The following is a 19,884-nucleotide window of genomic DNA, read 5'->3' as shown; positions in this document are numbered from 1 at the left end:
GTATTATATATGAAAAAGGAGATTCTTTTACCTGAGTAGTCTTCCATTCCTCTAGTTCCTTTGCTAACTGATTACCAAATATCGTGGGTGAGCATTTGAATCCTTGTGGTAATCGAGTCCAAGCGAGCTGTCTCTTTCGTCCTGTCTCCGGACTTTCCCATTCAAAGGCAAAGATTTTCCAACTTTCTCGTGCCAGTGGTATGCAGAAGAAAGCATCTTTCAAATCAACCACAGTAAACCACTGAAACTTCTCAGACACAGATGTTAGCAAGGTATAAGGATTTGCTACAACCGGGTGAATATCTTTTGTAATAAGATTTACTGCTCTCAAATCTTGTACTAATCTATATTTTCCATTTGGTTTTTTTATCGGAAATATGGGGGTGTTAAATTCTGATTCACATTCTTGTAATATTCCTAGAGTTAGGAACTGTGAAATCATAGGGGCTATTCCCTTTCTTGCTTCTAAACTAATTGGGTATTGCCTAACTCTGACAGGTTGTGCTCCTTCTTTTAATTCTATTCTAACTGGGGTGGCTGCTTTAGATTTTCCAGGGACCCCTGTTTCCCAAACCCAGGGTACAACAGCCTGTTCAATCTCTTGGGGTATTTCTTCCTTTTCCACTTCTTTCACAAAATTTTTTTCTAAATTTTCTTCTGGAATTTCTATCTTGACTCTCCCTTTTTCAAATATAATTTTAGCTTGCAAGGCTGAAAGCAAATCCCTTCCTAATAAACATTCAGGACTGTTAGGCATGTACAGAAATTGATGATCTAATTCTCTTCCCTTAAATTTGATATCTAGAGGTCGCAGAAATGTTCTTTCCTCTATTTGTCCTGAAACTCCCACTACTTGTACGGTTAAATCACTTAATGGCCCCATCAATTCATTCATTGCCGAAAAACTAGCTCCAGTATCTATTCTAAATTCCGTCGGCTCGCCCTCTACTTGCAAAACAACCTTTTAGTCTGAATCTAGCCGACTCTGTCTTCCACAACTCCCTAACATAAATGCTTGGGCGACACCCTGTGGCGTGCCCATACCAACAGGGTTTTGTGGATTCACAAAGCTTTGAGGATTCCAAGGATTCATTCCATTTCCAGCATTTAATGGGCATTCGTTTTTCCAATGTCCTTGTCCTTTACAAAGAGCACACTGATTTGGTCCTATTCTACCACGTCCTCCCCCGTATTGATTTCCAAATCCCGACTGATTGTTAAATCCTCTACCCATTCCTCCCCTTCCCCTATTACCACGACTTCTTCCTCTATGGCCACCGGCCCCATTGTTTTCTCCTGAAGCTTGTAAAAGCGCCAACAAGCTCGCTTGTTGTTTCTTAGTACTTTCCTTTTCCCGATTGTTATATGCTTTCCAAGCCACTTCTAACAATTTCTCTAAATCTCTTGTTTCTCTCCCTTCCAGTTTTTGAAATTTCTTTCTAATATATTCTTGTGATTGTCCCATAAAGATCAATGCTAATTGTAATTTTCCAGACTCGTCTTCCACATCTAAGTCTGTATACTTTCTAGCTGTTTCCTTTAGCCTTTCTAAAAAGGCAGAAGGGGACTCAGTCTTATCTTGCATTACTGAATATAACTTAGACCAATTCAACGTTTTTGGAATGCCACATCGTATTCCCTCTACCAATAATTCCTGGTAAATTTTTAACTTTTTATAATCTGCGAGGTTATTAGCGTCCCAATCGGGATCCTCCCGCGGTACAAAATCATTTACCGTCCCCCGCGCTGCCCGAGGCAGGGTACGAATCCTTTCCTTTGCTCTCTCCACCATCACCTTTAATACCATTTCTTTTTCTGTTGAATCTAAAATTGTATCTATTAATACCTGTAAATCATTCCAGTCCAGGTCTTGTGTTTTTATAACCATTTTTATAACACGAGCCACCCGCTCAGGATTTTCTCTATATGTCCCAGCTGACTGTTTCCAAATTAGTAAATCATTAGGCGAAAAAGGAACTTTTATCATGATTTTTCCCCTGCCTGCTCCAACCGCTTCTCGCAAGGGAGCCATCAATCTAGGGGGTGAGAGCGAAACGTCTGTCTCCCTCCCCCCTCCCCGTCTTCTTTCCCTCTCCCTTCGCCCTCTCCGAGTCCGTTCTGCTAGAGGAGTTCTGTCACATTCCCACCCCCCTGTTTCTTCCTCATCCGAGGATGATTCTAACGGGGGCATGGTGTGTGATTGTGCCCTTGCACGTGAAGGGAGACTATTTCTCGGGGGCGCACTTGGAGTTACTCCGGGGGAGACTAACAAAGACACATCCTCCTCTGGTTCTGAAAACCGTATTTTCCGCCCATGCTTATCATCCAATCCTTTCAATATCTTTATACTCCGCTCTTGACATTTCTTACATTTATCATCCTCCAGTTCCAGTTCTTTCAACACTAAGATACCACATTCCTTTTGCCATTCAGTGTTTTGTTCTAAATAATAAAACAAATCCAGATATGGTATTTCATCCCACTTCTCATTCTCTCGTAAATATCGCATCAGAGGGGTTATAATTTCCAAAGTCAGTGAACCATTTCTAGGCCACGGCATTCCTTCTGTTTCATATTGAGGCCATACATTATTACAATAATCAATCAACTGTTTCTTGCTTAACTCTTGTCCAAAATTTCCTTCCTTCCAATGTTTTAACAAGCAACCAAGCGGAGAATCGCTAGGGATATCTTTTTCTGTGCAGGATAGTGCTCTAAAGGTTTTAAATGACATCATGCTTGCTACTAGCTCACACACACACCACAATCTAAATTCATCAAATTCACAATAACACAACAACACAAAACAATACTTTTAACGACCAGCACGATAACACAACAATATAAACCAGAACAAAACCAAAACCAAAACCAACTCGCCGATTCTCCCTCTAAGAGGCGAGTGCTGGTACTGCGCAGCTTTCGCCGCGTCTTACGACCAGCGCCTAGGCTTCCCAACCAAGGTACCTTTAGCCCAACCCAGCGGGACACTCACTATCCCGTCTTATAGGCAGGCTCCCAACCAACAAACCTAAAAGAATAAAGCACCTTCGGGCTTACCTAGAGGGTTGTCCGGCGGGCGCGGGTCGGGCACGGGTCGATGTCTCCCCAGAAATCACCTGGTTGCCGGCATGGAGTAGATCAGCTCGTGAGCCGCCCAGCTACCCCCGGAGTTCCATCTGGTGTCGCCAAAACTGTTGCCCGTAAACAGAGACACAAACCAACAGAGTGCCGGTTTATGGGTGCTTTATTCGGGGCCCCGGGAACCTGCGGGCTAACGCCCCAAGTCAGGATTCCGACGACCCTCGTTCTCAGTTCAGCTTTTATACACAAACAAGTTTACATGTATTCTCACGGCTAAAACAATTACAGTTTCTATAGCAACCCAGGTGCAGTAGTTTATAACAATTAACAATCATCTACTTTAATCATAAATCTGCTTAAGTTGTCCTACCCCCCTAGAAACTGTTTAACAGACCCTTACCACATCTAAGGTACAAATCGTTACGTACATGCTTGACTACATCTTTTGATTATTGTTTCTACTTCTTCAGTACATTCTATTCCCACGAACAAGGCTGCTGCTTAACTCACTACTGTAATGTGTTGCTTTCTAGGCCTACCCTTTAACTTAAGCCTTAGCCATTCTACTACTAAATTTAAACTGCTTTGCAACAACTCTGCAACTAAGAAAGAGCTTTCTGTTAGTTTAGTTGCTTGGACTGACTTGGAAATGGGATAGGAATGCCTTTTTCAGCTCTCCATTTCAGTAGTTGGGCTGCAACATGAAATGCTGCCTAAAAGTTTGTAATTGAAATATTGAAGTTGGTGAGTTTTTTCACTGTTATATATACTCTTCGGAGCAAGGTCACATGGTTTATTGGAGGTGATTTAAATTAAGATATTTTAATACAGAGTGCTGGTGTTACTGGCTTTGTCGGTGCCTTTGTGTTTAGAGATCACCAAGTTAAATAAGGCCACAACACACAAAAGAACCTACTACTGAATGTTTAAGCAAATTGATATTGCAAGTGTCAAAATATAAAACATCGTGTGATTAATATGTCAGTTCTTGTCAATAATACTCTGCAAGTATGTTCCTTTCCATCGTGTGCATGCCTCACATGCTCATGCTCAGATGATTTGTTCAGCTTTGACAGTTGGTTTTGCATCCATAGGTTGAATTTCTTTGTGCTTATTCCAGACAACATGAAGAGATAGGACAGGTTCAACCTTTTCTCTAGGTTCCTCTTCATTGTAAGAGTTCAGTCTTGTTTGTGTACTTGAAATCCTGTGTTCATGCAAGTCTAGTTCAAATGAGAAGCAGATGTCTCTTTTAGATAAATCTCAAAAATTCACTTGTAATGGTTTATGCCTCTCTGAGAGCTAATTTCTCTATGACTGGTGCTTCACAGTTGAATACATATGTATTCCTTCACTGCTTCACTCCAAGGTAAAACATGTCAGTTTGAATCACTTTCAGTTTTCAAGCTGACTTGAAATACATCTTGGCCATGAGGGCAGTTGCATCTGCTTTAGCAGAACTAAGTAACAGGTGCAAAGTAATTCCTTGAAGCACACACCTCTTGATTCTGAAGGTCAATCTTTGTTTCTTACTGAGTCTATGCTGTAGAAGTGTGCCTCAGAGCTGCAGGATGATCTAACTAGCAGAACAGAATGATTGGATAAGCAATTGAAAAGCTTTTTTTGTTTGAGGTTTTTGTGTCTCAACAGGATTGAGATGTATGAGATTCATACTTGAAGCTCATAGCTCGTGAATTCAAGTTCAGAAATACTTGGGTTTGAAAACTCCTGTGAACACAGATTTCTCTTTTTTAATTCTGAGAATTATATTTCAAAGAAAATCTTTTTGACCAATAAAATCTTTCTGATTGGGGAAGGATAGGAACATCACTTATTTAGGAAATATTAATCTAGTCAGGCTTTCAAAGTCCATTGTAATTTCATTAGGTTTTTATTTAAGAAGCATTACCTTTAAAGCTGTTTGATTCTAAACAGTTTGTCAGAAGATTTGCTTACCACTGCCCTTTGAGTTTTCTTTAATTTAATTTATTTTGGGAGTTTTTAGATTATTGCTACAATTGAGTACATCTTGGAGGTTGTGATTGGATAACACACTATTCTGTTCCAAATTCCTTCCTGCTTTTTTCTCATCTCTAATTTAGGATTCCTGCAAAAATACAGCATCAAGTCAGGGAATCTCTTTTAGAGAACCACTTCCACTGCTCTTAGGAGTAAAACAGAATATAATTACATTGCTTCTAAGAATAAAGGATACTTATGGCCAGTTCTGGATTTGAGAGACCTGAGTATTTTCGGTATTTTATTAGTGCTGTTTGATAACCCTGAATTAATAATGTAAAAATACCTGCTCTCATAGCTATTTGTCTTGCTCACGAGAGAGATCTTGTTGCAGAGAGGTGTCAGCACCAAAACAGAATTCTGCCATAACCAGTACAAATTCTACCTATGCTCTTGGTGAGGATTTGGCAATCTGGCAAAGAACACAAATTCCAAGCTCAGGAGCTTAAAGTTCAGCATCTCAAAGATGAGACACCATTTAGTTCTGTGTTAGGACTTGAAAAGTTCAGTATCTGTCTGCTGGAGGGCTAACTACTGAGGCTGAAAAGTTGAAAGATCTGTGCTGAAGTGTGTTTCTACTAGACAATACAAAGTTTATCTGTAAGTAAGCATATGTGTGTGAAACTTCTGCAACTGCACTATCTTCCTCACTGTTTTTAAGTAGCTTTGACTTACATTTCTCATAATTAGAAAATCATACCCTTTCTAGAAATAGCAAAGCAAGAAGATAGATCAATGTCAATCTCCAAGTTGCAGAGTACTTCAGCTTATGGAGCGGCAGTCTGTGCTAGGCCACTTCACCTGTGGCTGTATGTTGCTTTTTTTTCCATTCTCTGTTTCTTGTTTCTTCACCAGGTTTTCTGTAAGATCTAAAAATAAGTGTGTCTAAGCTCCAGGGCTCATCTCACAACAAATTACAGAGCTGTGGGAAAGCACGGGAGGCTTCAGATGGCTTAAGATGATGTAAATTGCAGCTGCTGTGGAAAGGTGTGACCTACAGTTCCCCTCCACCACTGGTACAGCAGTAGCATTTGCAGGGTAATGTATAGCAAGGGCAAGTCATTCCTTGGGCTGAGAACTAACACTGACAAAAATAACACTTTGCTGTTGGCTGCAAAGTCACAGATGTATCAGTAGTGGGAACAGGGAGAGATATTGAAAGCTCAGGCCATGAGACAGATCAGGGCTGGCCATTTTGGTGACTGAATTGTTTTGAATAAGGTAGCAGGAGAAGCTTGAAGAAATTAGGTACCTCACTCTTTCATTTACTGACTTGGTGGCCAAAATATTAATGTGTTACTATGTTAATTTGAAGTAATCGTATGACAGAGAACATTAAAGAGAATCTTTAACTATAATTTTGCAGTGCCACAGATATAAGATTTTTTTTGTGTTATTCCTGATGTCCGAGTCAATTTCTGTAAAAGTAGTTTTCCAGATTTTGCCTCCTGTGCAAGCTCAGTATTTGACTGTAGCTTTCACTAGCCAAACTTTTCACTGTATGGCATTGTTAATTAACATTTGCTGCTGAGCTAGTGCAACACAGCTATAGCAATAATAATTAGTATTAAGTATTCTTGTTGGAACATGTTAATTCTGCAGGAGTTTTAGAAAAGCATAAAATGAAGGCAAAGCTGTAAATAAAGGTAAAGCTGTAGGGTCTGTTGGTAAATATGGCTAAAATTGAGGAGGTCATAATCATGCTTTGTTACAGGCTTTTCTGATGGGAAAATAATATGTAATCTGGTTTGTTTCAGGAAAGTAATGGGGAAAGTGCTAGAGACTAATTGCAAAATGGAAGATGTTACTGCTGTCTCAACAGGTGGAGATAAGGGAACGTGTATTTTCCATAAAATTAGTTTAAACTACACAAAATAAGCTTTCTTGTGCATAGTTCTTTAAACTAGACATGTAATGAAGTAAAACTTTAGATAATGGTTTATTGTGTCCTTGAAAATATCTGCACAGTAGACCTAAATGGAAGCAGTCAAAACATTTTGCAAATCAAACTAATTTTTAAAAAAATAGGGGATTTTTTGTAATTGCAAGCAACTCATGTTGTTTCTTAAGCTTAAGAAAATGGTTGTAGCTTAAGAAAATGGTACATCTTTGAGTTGTACAATATCCCAGGTGGGAGGAGACATCAGGAGATCTCTAGTCCAAAACCCCACCCAAAATGGGATCAGCTCTGAGATCAGACTAGAATGTCAACATTTTACTTAGTTTACTCTTAATTTTTTGAAGAATTACCATATGCACAATATTTCTGGTATGTCAAATTGTTATGAAGCAGTAAGGTCTTCCTTTGAAATAACTTTGCAAAAACTATATCTGTCTTGCCCAAAAGTGCGTTTCTTACTAAATAGTGCCCTAATTTTCTTTTCAGACATTAAATCTTTTTTTTTTCTGGTTTTTTTTTTTTTTTTTTAACAAAATAGTACCAATTTCTGGCCCTGTGTGTGTTAACAGTGCAATATTTTGTTGCTAGTATTTTATTTGAAATAAGAAAACATTGATAAAACACATTGGCTGTCTTGAAAATTGTAGAGTGCTCTTTGAATAGTGATTGTACTGCAGCTCACTGGATGCAGAAGTGGCTTAATAGAGTGCTCCTGCAAGGATGCTGCCACTTATTAGATCTTTTTAGGAGATAATGCTTTTCAGCATAAGCTCCAGTCTTATACTTTTTTATGTGTGTGCCTGTCATCTTTTGTCTTAATTTAACTAACAATGCAGCATGCTAGTGAGCGATTAAGAACAGTCTACAGTGCCAAAATATTTCTGTATTTCCCCACTGTGCACACCTCCAAGGCCTGCAGTTCTGGCCTAGTAAAAAGAGATTTCTCTTTCCAATTTTAAGGGCAGAATTAGCTTCAAAATGAGTTTTTTATATTTTTATATTTTTTATATTTGCATGGCTGATTGAGGAAGTTTAGAGATCACTGGGGTAGGAGATAGTTCCTAGAAGTTCTAGCAAAGTTAGAGTGTAAACCAACTATCTGTATTAGTATAAGAGTACTGTCTTTGTTCTTATAAGAAGTAGGTATTGCAGTAATTTCAGTGCAGCTTTTGTCAGTAAAATTGTGTTTATATGATGCTCCATAGTTTGTGCATGTTCACGTACTGCCTAGTGACTATTCGTATGTCAATACGCAATAAACAAGGCATACATCTGAGTCCTTTATACTGCATTAATGGAATAGTGTCTGTTAAACCCTACAAAATTCTTCTTATGAAGATTACAGCATGTGCTGTAGCTACAGTATTGAGAACAAAACAGCATCGTTTTTTTAAAACATGTATTTTCTGCGTCCCAAGTAGTGCTTCCCATTAGTTCCAAAGTCAACCTTCAAGCACTCCTGTTAATAATAAAAAGACAGTATGACTTCAGGAGAAGTTAGGTTTGCCCCTCTTGATTTGCATTAGAAAACTGTCCATGTTCCAGTTTTTTAAGGTGTTAAATATGTCCCTGTGGATGTCATGGTCAGTGATAGGCTTCTGTTCTCACAGGAATTGTATTATATTGTTGCTCTTTGGGAAAGCAGAAGAAAAAAATAGGAATTCTCTATGAGTAAAACAAATAGAAAATAAATTCTTACTTTTATAGTATAATCAAACTTTAAATTCTGCAGGGATGTCATCTTCAGAAAACTGTAAATGCACTTCCGTGAACTGTGTTCCCCAAGATATTTTTACTTTTGAGACTACAGATGTTAAGCATCTTCTTTCCTTTCTTTGACAGGAAATTCTGGTGATTAAAGATCATGGCAACCATAGAGGAACTGGCCCATCAAATTTTTGAACAGCAAATGGGAGAGGTACATAAATTTTGAGTCCTATTTAAGAGAAATCGAATAATAAAATGTACAGACTGATATGTAAAAACCAAACTCACAAGAGAAAATTTCTAGTACAGCCAAAGCTTCTGACACTCTCCCCTGGAAGGCTAGAAGAACTTACTGTGTCTGTTTTAAGTTATGCTGCCAAGTCTATTTTACCAAAGTTTACCCCACAGAAATTAAGAAAAATCTAGTAGTGTTTCCAGTAAGAGACTAACTGTTCAGCTCTGCTGTTTTGGTCTCTAGTGGTTTTCAGAGAGCCATCTGGTTGTGTAATTGCTTTACTCACTTCTATTTACAGAAGTCAGTACGTAGCTTTTACTTTCCAACTATGCGACTGCTTCAGTTGTCATTTTTGTTTTCACTAATAAAGGTTTGCCATGTAAAGGTTGTTGGTGTTTGGTATATGTCAAAAAGGAAGACTGAAGACTCTTGTTTCTGCAGACTTCTAGTTTTCATTCTCTGTAACCCATGTGCAGAACCTATGTACTGCAACCAGAGAACTAGAGATGCACAGATAGTTTCGGAGTATGAATATGGGTATATGTACTTATTTAGAGGATCGTAGCATAGGATAGGCTATTTATAATTATCACCACTTTAAATTAGATAGAACCAGTAATTTATCTTAAAATAAATGGTATTTTTAGCTGGAAATATCCACTCTTGATTTCTTGTCTAGACATAGACTTACTTCTCAAGTAATTTTAGTTCCTCTTGGTCTTGATTTCAAATGGAAAGGTTGGAGCAGGGGGTGGGATGGTTAATTCTATTCTGAATAAATTCTTACAGCTTTTTCTTACAGCTTTTGCAGTTGAAGCATCTGAGTGTTGCTAAGACTCTCTCAAAAACATACAGGATTTATGTGATGTATGATGTTTTCATTACTTGTCCTCTTTTTAGGTGAGAATGTATGTCTAGTGTAGTTTTGGTTTGGGAATATAATTTCTTGTGGAAGGAATAGGGCTGTATTTCCTGTTTAAATTTTTTCTTTTTGAAAGTACCAGGCTAATCAAAGCTAACTGAAGTGTACATTTCACTCAGAAAAGAGGGTGGCATGATGACAGTGTTTAGCCACTGTGAAAGTTACTTCTCAATTTCATAATGTGATTCCATGAGACACTGAGCTGACTTAACATCTCAGTGCCATAGGAGACAGAGGGTCCTTCCTCTGTTTCTTACCTTATTTAATTTCCATACTAACAGCAAGCTAATAACTCAGTCAAAACATATGGCATGTTTTCTGCTGTGTTAGCACTGAGTAAGTGTGAGAAGGCTCTAATGTGTACCGGAGGCAGCGTAAAGGAGATGGCTGATAGCCAAAGGAAGGCAGGGGGGAAGATGGAGGCAGTGAAGGTGCGGTGCTGCGGAGAGCTCTTGGCTGTTTCTGTTCCTGGTGAAATTGCAGCTCTGCAGTTTTCATGGCTGTTGTTTTGTCAGCAGTGTGGCTTAGGATTTGTCCTTTAGCAAGGTTTTACTGTGTCTGAGACCGTCACACCGTATTTGGCAGCAGTGCGGCTTAAGCATTCCCCAGTCCTCACTTAGCCATTTATTCTCACGCCATGCTAGTCTTGCCCATGTGAGTTCTGTGTGTCACTGTGTGGTGTACAAAACTAGAAAAAAAAAAAGAATTGCAGGATAGTGGAGGAAGGTTTGCCTCCTTCCCAGTTGTGATCACTGTCCTTATTTTGTACAATGTGCAGCCACCCAGGCACATGGGTGGAAGGACTGAAAAGCATCACCCAGGGCCGTATAAGGGAGGGACTCCTTAAGCCGAAAGTACTGTCAGAGGTGTATGAGTGTGCTGCCTGAAAGGTGGAGTCAGCAAGGAAAGCAGTCTCACAGCCTTCATGTAATAGCTTACATTCCTACCTACCCACAGGCTGTAATTGCTTGGTCGTGTTCCTGATCCGTGTAAGCACTGAAAAATCATAGTTTAAGATCTATGGAACTTCAGCAGTATTTTTGCTAGCATTTGTAACTCTTGAATGTTGTAGTAGTTTTAATTGAATTTACAAGAAAAATTTATGTGAGTAGAACATGAAAAGAAAAAGACAGGTATTTCCATTCTGAGGAGAATGGAAAATGCTACTGTGTCTCATTGAAATAATGGTCAGAAGTGTTCTGTGCCATAGTAATTGATTTTTTTACAATATTAATTGTTCATGAAGCATTTTAAATCACAAAATTATCACAAATTATTTTACAGTGATGTTCACAAACATGCTTTTGCTAATTTAGGGCTTTTTTGCATAAAAGCAAAACATTAAAGCAAAATACAACTCTGCCTGTAAGGGGCATTGTGCAATGATTGTCTTTTCTCAAATTTTGCCATTTGCTAATTGTCTTTTGCTCAGTGTGAGATAGTTCCTATTTCTACATCAAGATCACATTCCTTGATTCATGTAGGGAAGTTACCTGCTGAGAGCAGCAGCATTCTTCTTTCTTCAGTCTGTGGCTATATACTAAGTGTATGGGGTTTCGTTTCCACAGTCCTGCCAGTTTACTGTAACAAAGGAAAGCTACATATTTGTTGAAACAGAGTCTGTCACAGGCATACAAAATACAGTTTTTAACAAATATTGCAGTTATTTTTATCAGTACTCTTTCAACTGCATAAAAAACTGTATTCTGTATGAAGTAAAATTGTCAAGCTGACGTTTTGTGGAGTTAGAGAGCAACTTTACCTTACACATCATGTAGATCATGACATTTTGAGGGAGCAAATGTAAAGCAGTCCTGTAATATATAGTTTATTTTGTAAAGCAAAGATAAACGCGCATAAAACTTCAGCTGCTTCTGTGTCACTGCGAGTACATGTCATTTTGTAAGGCTGATGCAGAATTTTAGTGCCTGAAAGTCTCTCTCTCAAACTCAAAATGCTGCTGCATAATGAGCACTTTTTTGTCCTTTGCTTAAGCAAAGAAGTGGATGAATTGTTTGACTATGGAAAGTACGTACAAAAATCAGGTATTTTTAGAAAGCAGTGTTCAGAAATGGCTTGAGAACTAGTTTGACAAGCATGTCTTTTGATGGTGCTGGCAGTTTAAGCAATGCCCCCAGCAGCTTAATCCCACTCACTCATTTGCTCTGAGGCGTCTGCTTCTGAGCATTGTGGAGATCTGGATTGAAGGTTTGATCGGTGCTAAGAATATCCTTTTTTTGTCTGTCTGTTTGCTGAGCTGCTTTTCAAGCTGCATTGGTGTCCTATTCCAGATCAGTGTGACTAGCCAGCCAGTTTTACTTACCAAAGTGAAGGGAGAGGAGCAAGTGGATGATAAGACTGGTGCCAAAAATAATGCCTTCTTGGGTAAAATTTCAAAATCAACTTAGGCTGATGGGAGCTTGTATTTCTGCTGTAAGGGGAAGTCTTACTCGCTGCTCTGTCCCCTTCTCACACCAACCTCCTGCTGCAAATTCTGGCCTGCTTTCTTCTGCTGAGACTGGCGTTGACATGGTGGAATGGTTGCAAAATCAGGAAGCTGATCCAAGAGGAACAAAAAAAGCTCACAACCTGTTATGAAACAGTACTTTACTGCAATATAGAGATATATTCCCTGTGTTAATTGGGAGGGGCAGAAGGAGAATCAGGTGCAGAGAAGTATATGTATAATGGTGTAAATACTGGGAATTACAGATTTTCAGATAGAATTTGTGAACTGCTAAAAGTTTTTGGACTTACTCCAGAATTTAAGGTAAAAATTTCAGTTTGAAGATGTCTGTAAAGACAAATTTCCTTTGTGCTACAAAAAGTCTGGCCTTTCTGATCAAGCCTCTGTAAGTAGCAGCTGTACTTAATTTTTATTGACAAGTAATTTAATAAATAATACCTTCTCCCATATACCCTCGGCTTTAGGATATGAAGAATTTTTTTTTAATATTGACAGTTAAAATGATTTCATGAATTGTACCTGAGAACATTCACACAAAGATTTTAATATGATATATTTCTTGCCAATTTCATGTGATTTATTAATTTTCTCTAACTTTCTTGATAGTTCTCCAGTATAGAATTCTGTTGTTCTGGTTTTGCTGCTGTAACAGAAAAACAGAACAGAAATGGCCCACTGCTGTGTTTCCACACCAAAAATTCTTTTGTCACTTTTAAGTAAGTCATTAGAGTATTTTAGTGCAAATGTAGCACAGCTCTGATGATAGGTATTGTGCCTCATGAACATCAACAGCAATAAATATTGTTTGATTCACTTACATAGACTTGTCAGCAATTAATTGTTTTACTTAATGTGTTTCTAAATTTCACATTGGAAGGTATTTCAAAATGGGTTTAAAACAGAATTTTCTAACTAGCAAAATTAAGCTGTTAAATTAGATTACAAGCATTTGCATTCCTTATAGAATAACAGCATCAGACTTTCCAGAGCCTTGTTCAGGGAAATCAAAGGCTGGTGAAACTTTAAGATTTAATCCATTAAGGTAGTGCATCCACTAAAATAGTATGTGCATTGTCAATCCATTACATTTGTTTCTTCTTTCTAGGTTACACATTCACAGGAAGCTGCTACACAAACACTAATGGATGGGACACCACAACGAATCCAGATTGTCCCTACGGATTCAGGCCTCTCTTTATCACAACGTATACAGGTATGCCTCATCTCATACATTTTAAAAGCAGAGATGAACTATTTGCTTCTGCCAGTTTTCACATGCAGTTCTTTTTTATTTGCATCATGTTACTTGCTTTAATGTAAACATTCAGTCCTGGGTGGCAGAGACCCTTTCTATATAAACAGAAATAAAACATCATTCCAATCGTCTCTTTTTTGTCCCCCTTTTTTTCTCATATGAATTTAAACATTATAAACAACTTTATTCACTGAGCAGGAAAATACTTTTTCCAATACTGTAAAGATACTGTTCTTTGAAAGTTGAATATTTTGTAGATTTGGTAATTCAATTGAGTTGGAGCATTTCTACATTTTAGAGCGTGGGGGAGTCAAATACTGCATTGTATCATTGATCCAAGTCATGCAAAGGTGCAAGGAAACCTAATGTCTGAGGAGGATACTGGTTTTTGCTTGTCCCAACCCATGTTATATGTCCTGTTCATAGCCTGGCCAGGTAATAATCTCCAGTTCCAGTGAGGATGTGAAGTTTTTGGCAGTGTAGGTAATTAAATTGACATACAAATGTGTATATGGATTTTAGGAAGATTTGGGGAGTGGAATTTTTTTATTTTATCCCTTAAAAGTTGGTGCAAATCCTTGTATAAGTTTTATTTTTAATTTTCATCATAGAGAAAAATATCAACTGCAGAATAAATGTAAAAAGTATTCTTAGATATATGTTGTTCATACAAAAACACCAATTTAAGCGAGCCAGCCTCTAGTATAATCTTGGCTGCTTTTTCTTTTGCCAACTTCACTCTTCAGCGTTGTCCTCTGTTTTTTTCCTGTTTTGGCGCATTATGTTCAAGCTTTCAACCTTCCAAGGCTCTTCACAACCACCCCCCATACACGTTGGGGTATTTTTAGTTTTATTACCACCCATCCTGTGCTCTAGTCATAGTACCAGTCTTACCTATCCAGTAGATCTTTATTCTCTCAGCTATCTCCACTCCTTTTTTCACACTATGTGTGCAACTGTACCTTTTATTAACTGATATATGTTCATCAATTAACCACCATCTCTTTGCCCTTGATTTTCCTTGTATGCTATAATATCCCAGTAGTGTGAAGCCATTTGATAAAATTTCAGCATCAGGGTCTGAATGGGAGATAACAACATACAAGCCTATGAGCCTTTACTGTTGAACAGTGCTATTGGTTCACAGCCAGTGGCAGGCTTCTAACCCTTCTCTGACAGCTTTTTTGTGGGGGAAGACCTGCTCTTGGTTAGGCACTGTAATTACTGCAAATATAATGAACGTAGAATAGTTCTATTTCTAGGGACAGAGACCTTTATGTAGTTTTTCAGTGTCTTATGTAGCTGAAAGATCACTTGTTACTAACCCAGCTACTTTGTTCCTTGTCTTTTTCCATCATGCTCATTAATTCTGTTTTCAAAATGGATGGTAAGCACTTTGGTGGTTGTCTCTTGATATGTGTGGAACAACACTCAGTCAAATGGCATCCTTCCTGCAATAGACTTCTACAGATGTGTCACCAGTATCAAACTTAGTAATGAAAACTTTCTTCAGTGAAGAATTAATGTGAAGAGTAAAGAAGTGTGTAGACATAAATGCATCTAAGTGAAATGTCCAAAATAAATGTTAGATTATTTTTCAATCAATATTTTTCCTTTATTGTCCTTTATTATTATTAAATACACATAATTACCTGAAATTTTGAAATACAGAATACTCAGTAAAATGTTCTTTAAAACATGTTTCATTAGTCACCCTTTTTAGGGAATGCTAACATTTCTCTCAGAGAAAAACTGAATGTCAGATTTATTAAACAGGCATTTCTGCACAAAACAGGCTGTTATAAACTGGATTAGTCCTCTTTATTTAGACAGTTTCTTTTTTCTATAGTAGGAACACACAACTATTGACGTGTTTTATTTACTGAAATGATTTTCAAATGGAAGTCAAAACTTGCTAAGAGGCTTGAAAGCAATAAAAGAAAATAATAACCTCCATTATCATCAGGGTGCTTAAATGAAATCCGTGAGGGAAGTGTATTTTTATGCAGTCAATCGTGAATTGATATATTCCTGTTCTATAACATTATCATTTTAGCGATATTGAGTTTCAGATTATTAAGAAACATAATGTGTTGTTCCTGATCCCAGATGGATTCCCTTGAGAAGATAAGTGTTTTTCTTTTTCCCTCTGATTATTTTTTTCTTTTATCTCAACATTTAGGTATTGCCAGTTGTTACACTTCAGTGAACTTTTCAGAGTTCCCATTGCAGCTTGGGTGGGGTTTTTGCAGGTATATGGCCATAAGAGGTCAGCTGCAGACAGAATGTGCTTAATTGTTTAAATTGCTTACTCTTATGCCTCTGTCAGTTATAAAATGCTTGGCAGCTGAGAAACCATTTGTGCAGATGGAACAGCTTTGTATGGATATTAACATAACACTGTACCTAATATATCATGTGGTAAAAACTACCTGGGCATACTCCCAGAATTGCAGGAACTCATTTGAAGAGTTGGGACTCCATTTGTCAAATAGGTGGTGAAGTGAATTGTGTGAAGTAGCACTGCTTCTTCTGCCTACTGTCCTGCCATATTTATCTGCAAATTCATATATTTTTTTAAAATTACACAGCTGGACTACAGTAGGAAAAAAGACAATTTAGTATATATATCCCCCAAAAAAGTTTATCTGTAGTTCAAATTTGTGTCTTCACTGTTTGGGACATGCTGGTTTTTTGAGGATACTTTATATACTTAAATGTGTGTGCCTTTTTTTATGTACACATAGTTGTGCTTTTAAGATTTGGTGGGAGACAGATTTTAGATACAACTGTCTTTCAAAGAGCAGGTCTGGAAATTCAAGAAACAGCACAGTATTCTGTGTTTGGCTTTTGTATATATATGCATTCCTACTGAGGATAACACATTGGATTTCTCCTAATCCCAGTAAAGTAGATGTGTTTGGAAGGAATGGGAATGGAACATCAGCTACTTTGAAAATAGCCAGAAATGACACAGGAGAAATAAAGATTGTAAATGAAAGAAAACCGAAGAAGGAAAAGGAAGTTAAGAAAAGAAGAAAATTAAAAGGGCAAGGAAGGTTGCCTTCTAAAGAATATAGAACCATTGTAAAGGAATTAAATGGAGAAATAAGGGACTGCTTTAGCCATCTGTGGTCCCAGACATGTAGATCTCTGAGAAAACTGAATGGAAAATTAATCGGGTTGATAATTATTGGTGGGTTTTTACATGGTCTTCTCACCCTACACCCCAGATCTCATGATAATTTATGTTCTTTAGTATTTAGAATTTTATCATCTTACTTGGCCTTCTCTCTTAAGTAAGCTTTTAATTGTGTTTAGTACAGAAAAAAATTGAAATTTGATCCATTAAAATGTTAACAGCACAAGGCCATCTGAAGGAAACACATTCATTTTGTATATTTTGAAGCTCACGATTTGTGACTATTTGAAAGTGTCAGTATTACTTTATAACTGCTGAAATTAGATACTCATTGCTGCTTATCTTTTCAAAATGCAAGCTATACAGGTTTTATAAACACATATAAATATACTGAGCATTTACAGAAAGAATAAACCTGTTATGAAGGTGCAATAGCAAAGTTCATAAAGACTTGTGTGAAATTATGTCTCATTCAGTTTCTTTGTGCCATGGTTCTCCACCTAGGAAATATAATTAATATTGCCACCCCAATTACTATGGAACTAGTTATGGTAAGTGCTAGACCATGAAATAAATAATTTCATCAGTAATAAGGACTGTATCAATGTTAGGGATAGGTAGATAAAATAAATGTTTGGGTATAGGATAAAAAAAAAGTTAATAGGAGCTATTTTATTGATCTGTAATTCAAAATAGTTTGCAGGAAACAGTCTTTGCAGGATGATTCTCCTTAGTCTCCAGAATAAACCAGGCAGTTTTTCATGTAGGCATTATGATGGAGAAATGAAGGGACTAAAAGTGAGATTTATAATGGAATATATATGGAATCTTGATTTTCTCTGCAGATTATAATCTTTTTACAAAGTTGGCAAAAATGGAGGATTATTTAATAATTATTTAATCTGCTGTATTAGTGCTTGAAAATAGGGATAAAATGGAAAAAAACAGCCTGTAGGTTTGTTCTTGATTATTAAATGAAAAGCAGTTTTTCCTTAAAAAAAAAAAAAAAAAGAAAATGGCAGGGACAGAGATTCCGTTTTACTTATTTTATTTAGAAATGTATATGTAAAAAAAAGGTCCCCACAAAATGAAGCCTAAAACGTATATACAGGTGCAACAAGATTAGTGCTTCTCTTGCTGTTTGATGCTTACTTTTTTCACTTGAACATCTACATTTGTGCTTTTAAGAAGTTTTTTGTTAAGCAACCAAACCCAGGAGGTGCTGAGCACTTCACGTACTATGCAATGAATTCAATAGTTAAGATTTTTCATAACCTGATGGGTCTTAGGGCTCAGCTACAGACATACCTTGAGTTCTGGATGCTAGAATTTTCAGGAGTTTCTGTAGTGTTGTAAAAGCACAGGCCAGTTGTAAAAATTGAGTGTGAACTCAGGTTTTCACTTCAAACACACTTGATTGAAATGTGTTTCAAATACAGTGACAATCCAAGTTGTCACCCGAGTTTAATTCGCTCTTATGTGATGGAGGGGATGATGATCCTGCTTCACAAATGTCAAAGGCAAAATTCCCATTTTCTTCAAGTGCCCAGATTGGGTCCAAAGGTTAACTTAAATTACCATAACAATTTGAGATAAATGTATTATTAGATTGTCACAGATCAGCAGACGGGCCAGAAGATTCAGATTGTTACAGCACTTGATCAGAGCTCAGCAGGCAAGCAGTTCATCTTAACAAATCATGATGGCTCTACCCCAAGCAAGGTGATCCTTGCCAGACAAGATTCCACTCCAGGAAAAGTTATCCTAGCAACTCCAGATGCTGCAGGTGTCAACCAACTGTTTTTTGCATCCCCTGATATTTCTGCACAACACATCCAGGTAGATAATCCACTTTATTTCATAATTTTCATTCAAATGGGATAAGAAAAGATGTTTTATTTCCAAATAAATCTGTCTGGGTTCTTCTTTTTTGATTTTTTTAAGGTATAATTTTCCTTGCACTAGGACTCATTGTGGATACTCAAAAATTATGAAGAAATTTTTTTTAGTAAATTTATTGCTTTTAAAATTTATACACTGGCTCATGACATTAGAAAGAATACAGTTATTTTTACTGTCATTTCCAGATCCTGCCACACCAACAGTCCTTCTTTATTTCTGCTTGTCGACTCCATCTGTTTTCATGTATTGTTGAACAACATACTCTTTTCTTCATTGTCTTTATCATTTAACATTTCCTTCTACTTGTTTTCCTTTTTGTACGCTGTTGCAACTGCAGTTCAGCTGTGAATTGTGAATTGTACTCCATGGTAACTAGTCAGACTATTTAGTAGGGAAATACATTAATAATTACTCAAGGAAAATAACACTAATAATTTTGAGTTTACTAATGTGAGATTGTAACTAGCCAGGGTTGTAATTTCCTAAACTGATCCCCAGTGCACCTTACTCCCATGCCTGTTGTATGTGCTGCTTCCTTAGTTGTCACCCCCCAACCTCCAAGCTTTCTGTCCCACATCCTCAGCCTGACAAGGATGGGATGGCACTGGTGTGAAGAATGTGAAAAATATGCACAGAAGACTTGGGAGATGTGACCTCCTTCAGCATGAAGTAGGAGATTACTGAGCTCCGACTGAAGTGTAGCTACTGCACATAGTCTACCCACGTACATTTATGCTGCTGTGAAATGCATCAGCGGGGTAGGCCAGACAGCACTGCAATAGCTACAGTGCCTTTAGTCCTTTATCTTACACTTTAACAATGACCATAAATAGCTGCTTAAGGAAAAATATTAAAAACTGGACAAGTAAATAATGATCTTTCTGATCATATTCTTTTACTTCTACTAACCGTCAGTACAGAGCAACCTCCTGATCTGGAGACTGCAGCAAGACCATCATATTTGATAACTGCCAGGAAAGTTAAACAACCTTTTTTTGTTGTGTTTATAGACCACATATGCTTTGGTCTGTATAATATCCTGTAGTATTGTATGGTGTGCAAAGAATACTTTAGTTGATTTGATCTTCTGAGGGAAGTTTTTAATTAGATGTCTCTTGGACTATAAGAGACAAATATTAAAGAGTGTGGGGTTTTTTATAAATCACTACTTTATCCTCTTTCAAGTAATCTCTTTTTGACTTAAGACCCCTAATCCATTTAGTTTCTGCTCTTCTGTGAGGTAGTCCACTC

The 19,884-nt window shown here is 37.4% G+C and overlaps 1 protein-coding gene across 5 annotated transcripts in view; it reads left to right on the top strand.

Moving 5' to 3' along the window:
* The window catches only part of NR2C1 (nuclear receptor subfamily 2 group C member 1), a 65,567-nt gene that overhangs the window by 16,736 nt on the left and 28,947 nt on the right, over positions 1-19,884 (top strand). For 2 of the 5 annotated variants that reach the window (XM_051784056.1, XM_051784055.1), the window contains exons 2-3: positions 13,440-13,547; positions 18,340-18,570. In XM_051784056.1, the coding sequence (XP_051640016.1) occupies positions 13,476-13,547; positions 18,340-18,570 (303 nt within the window). In that variant the 5' untranslated portion in view covers positions 13,440-13,475. Of the gene's footprint in view, positions 1-3,696; positions 6,142-8,845; positions 8,922-13,439; positions 13,548-18,339; positions 18,571-19,884 lie in introns of those variants that run through there. The other 3 variants (XM_051784054.1, XM_051784053.1, XM_051784057.1) reach the window with 3 other exon arrangements.

The sequence above is a fragment of the Manacus candei genome, unplaced genomic scaffold (assembly GCF_025592945.1).
Source record: "Manacus candei isolate 608988 ecotype Guabito, Panama unplaced genomic scaffold, ASM2559294v1 h1tg000018l, whole genome shotgun sequence".
NCBI classification, from domain to species: domain Eukaryota; kingdom Metazoa; phylum Chordata; class Aves; order Passeriformes; family Pipridae; genus Manacus; species Manacus candei.
This window is presented reverse-complemented; position numbering and strand designations above follow the sequence as displayed.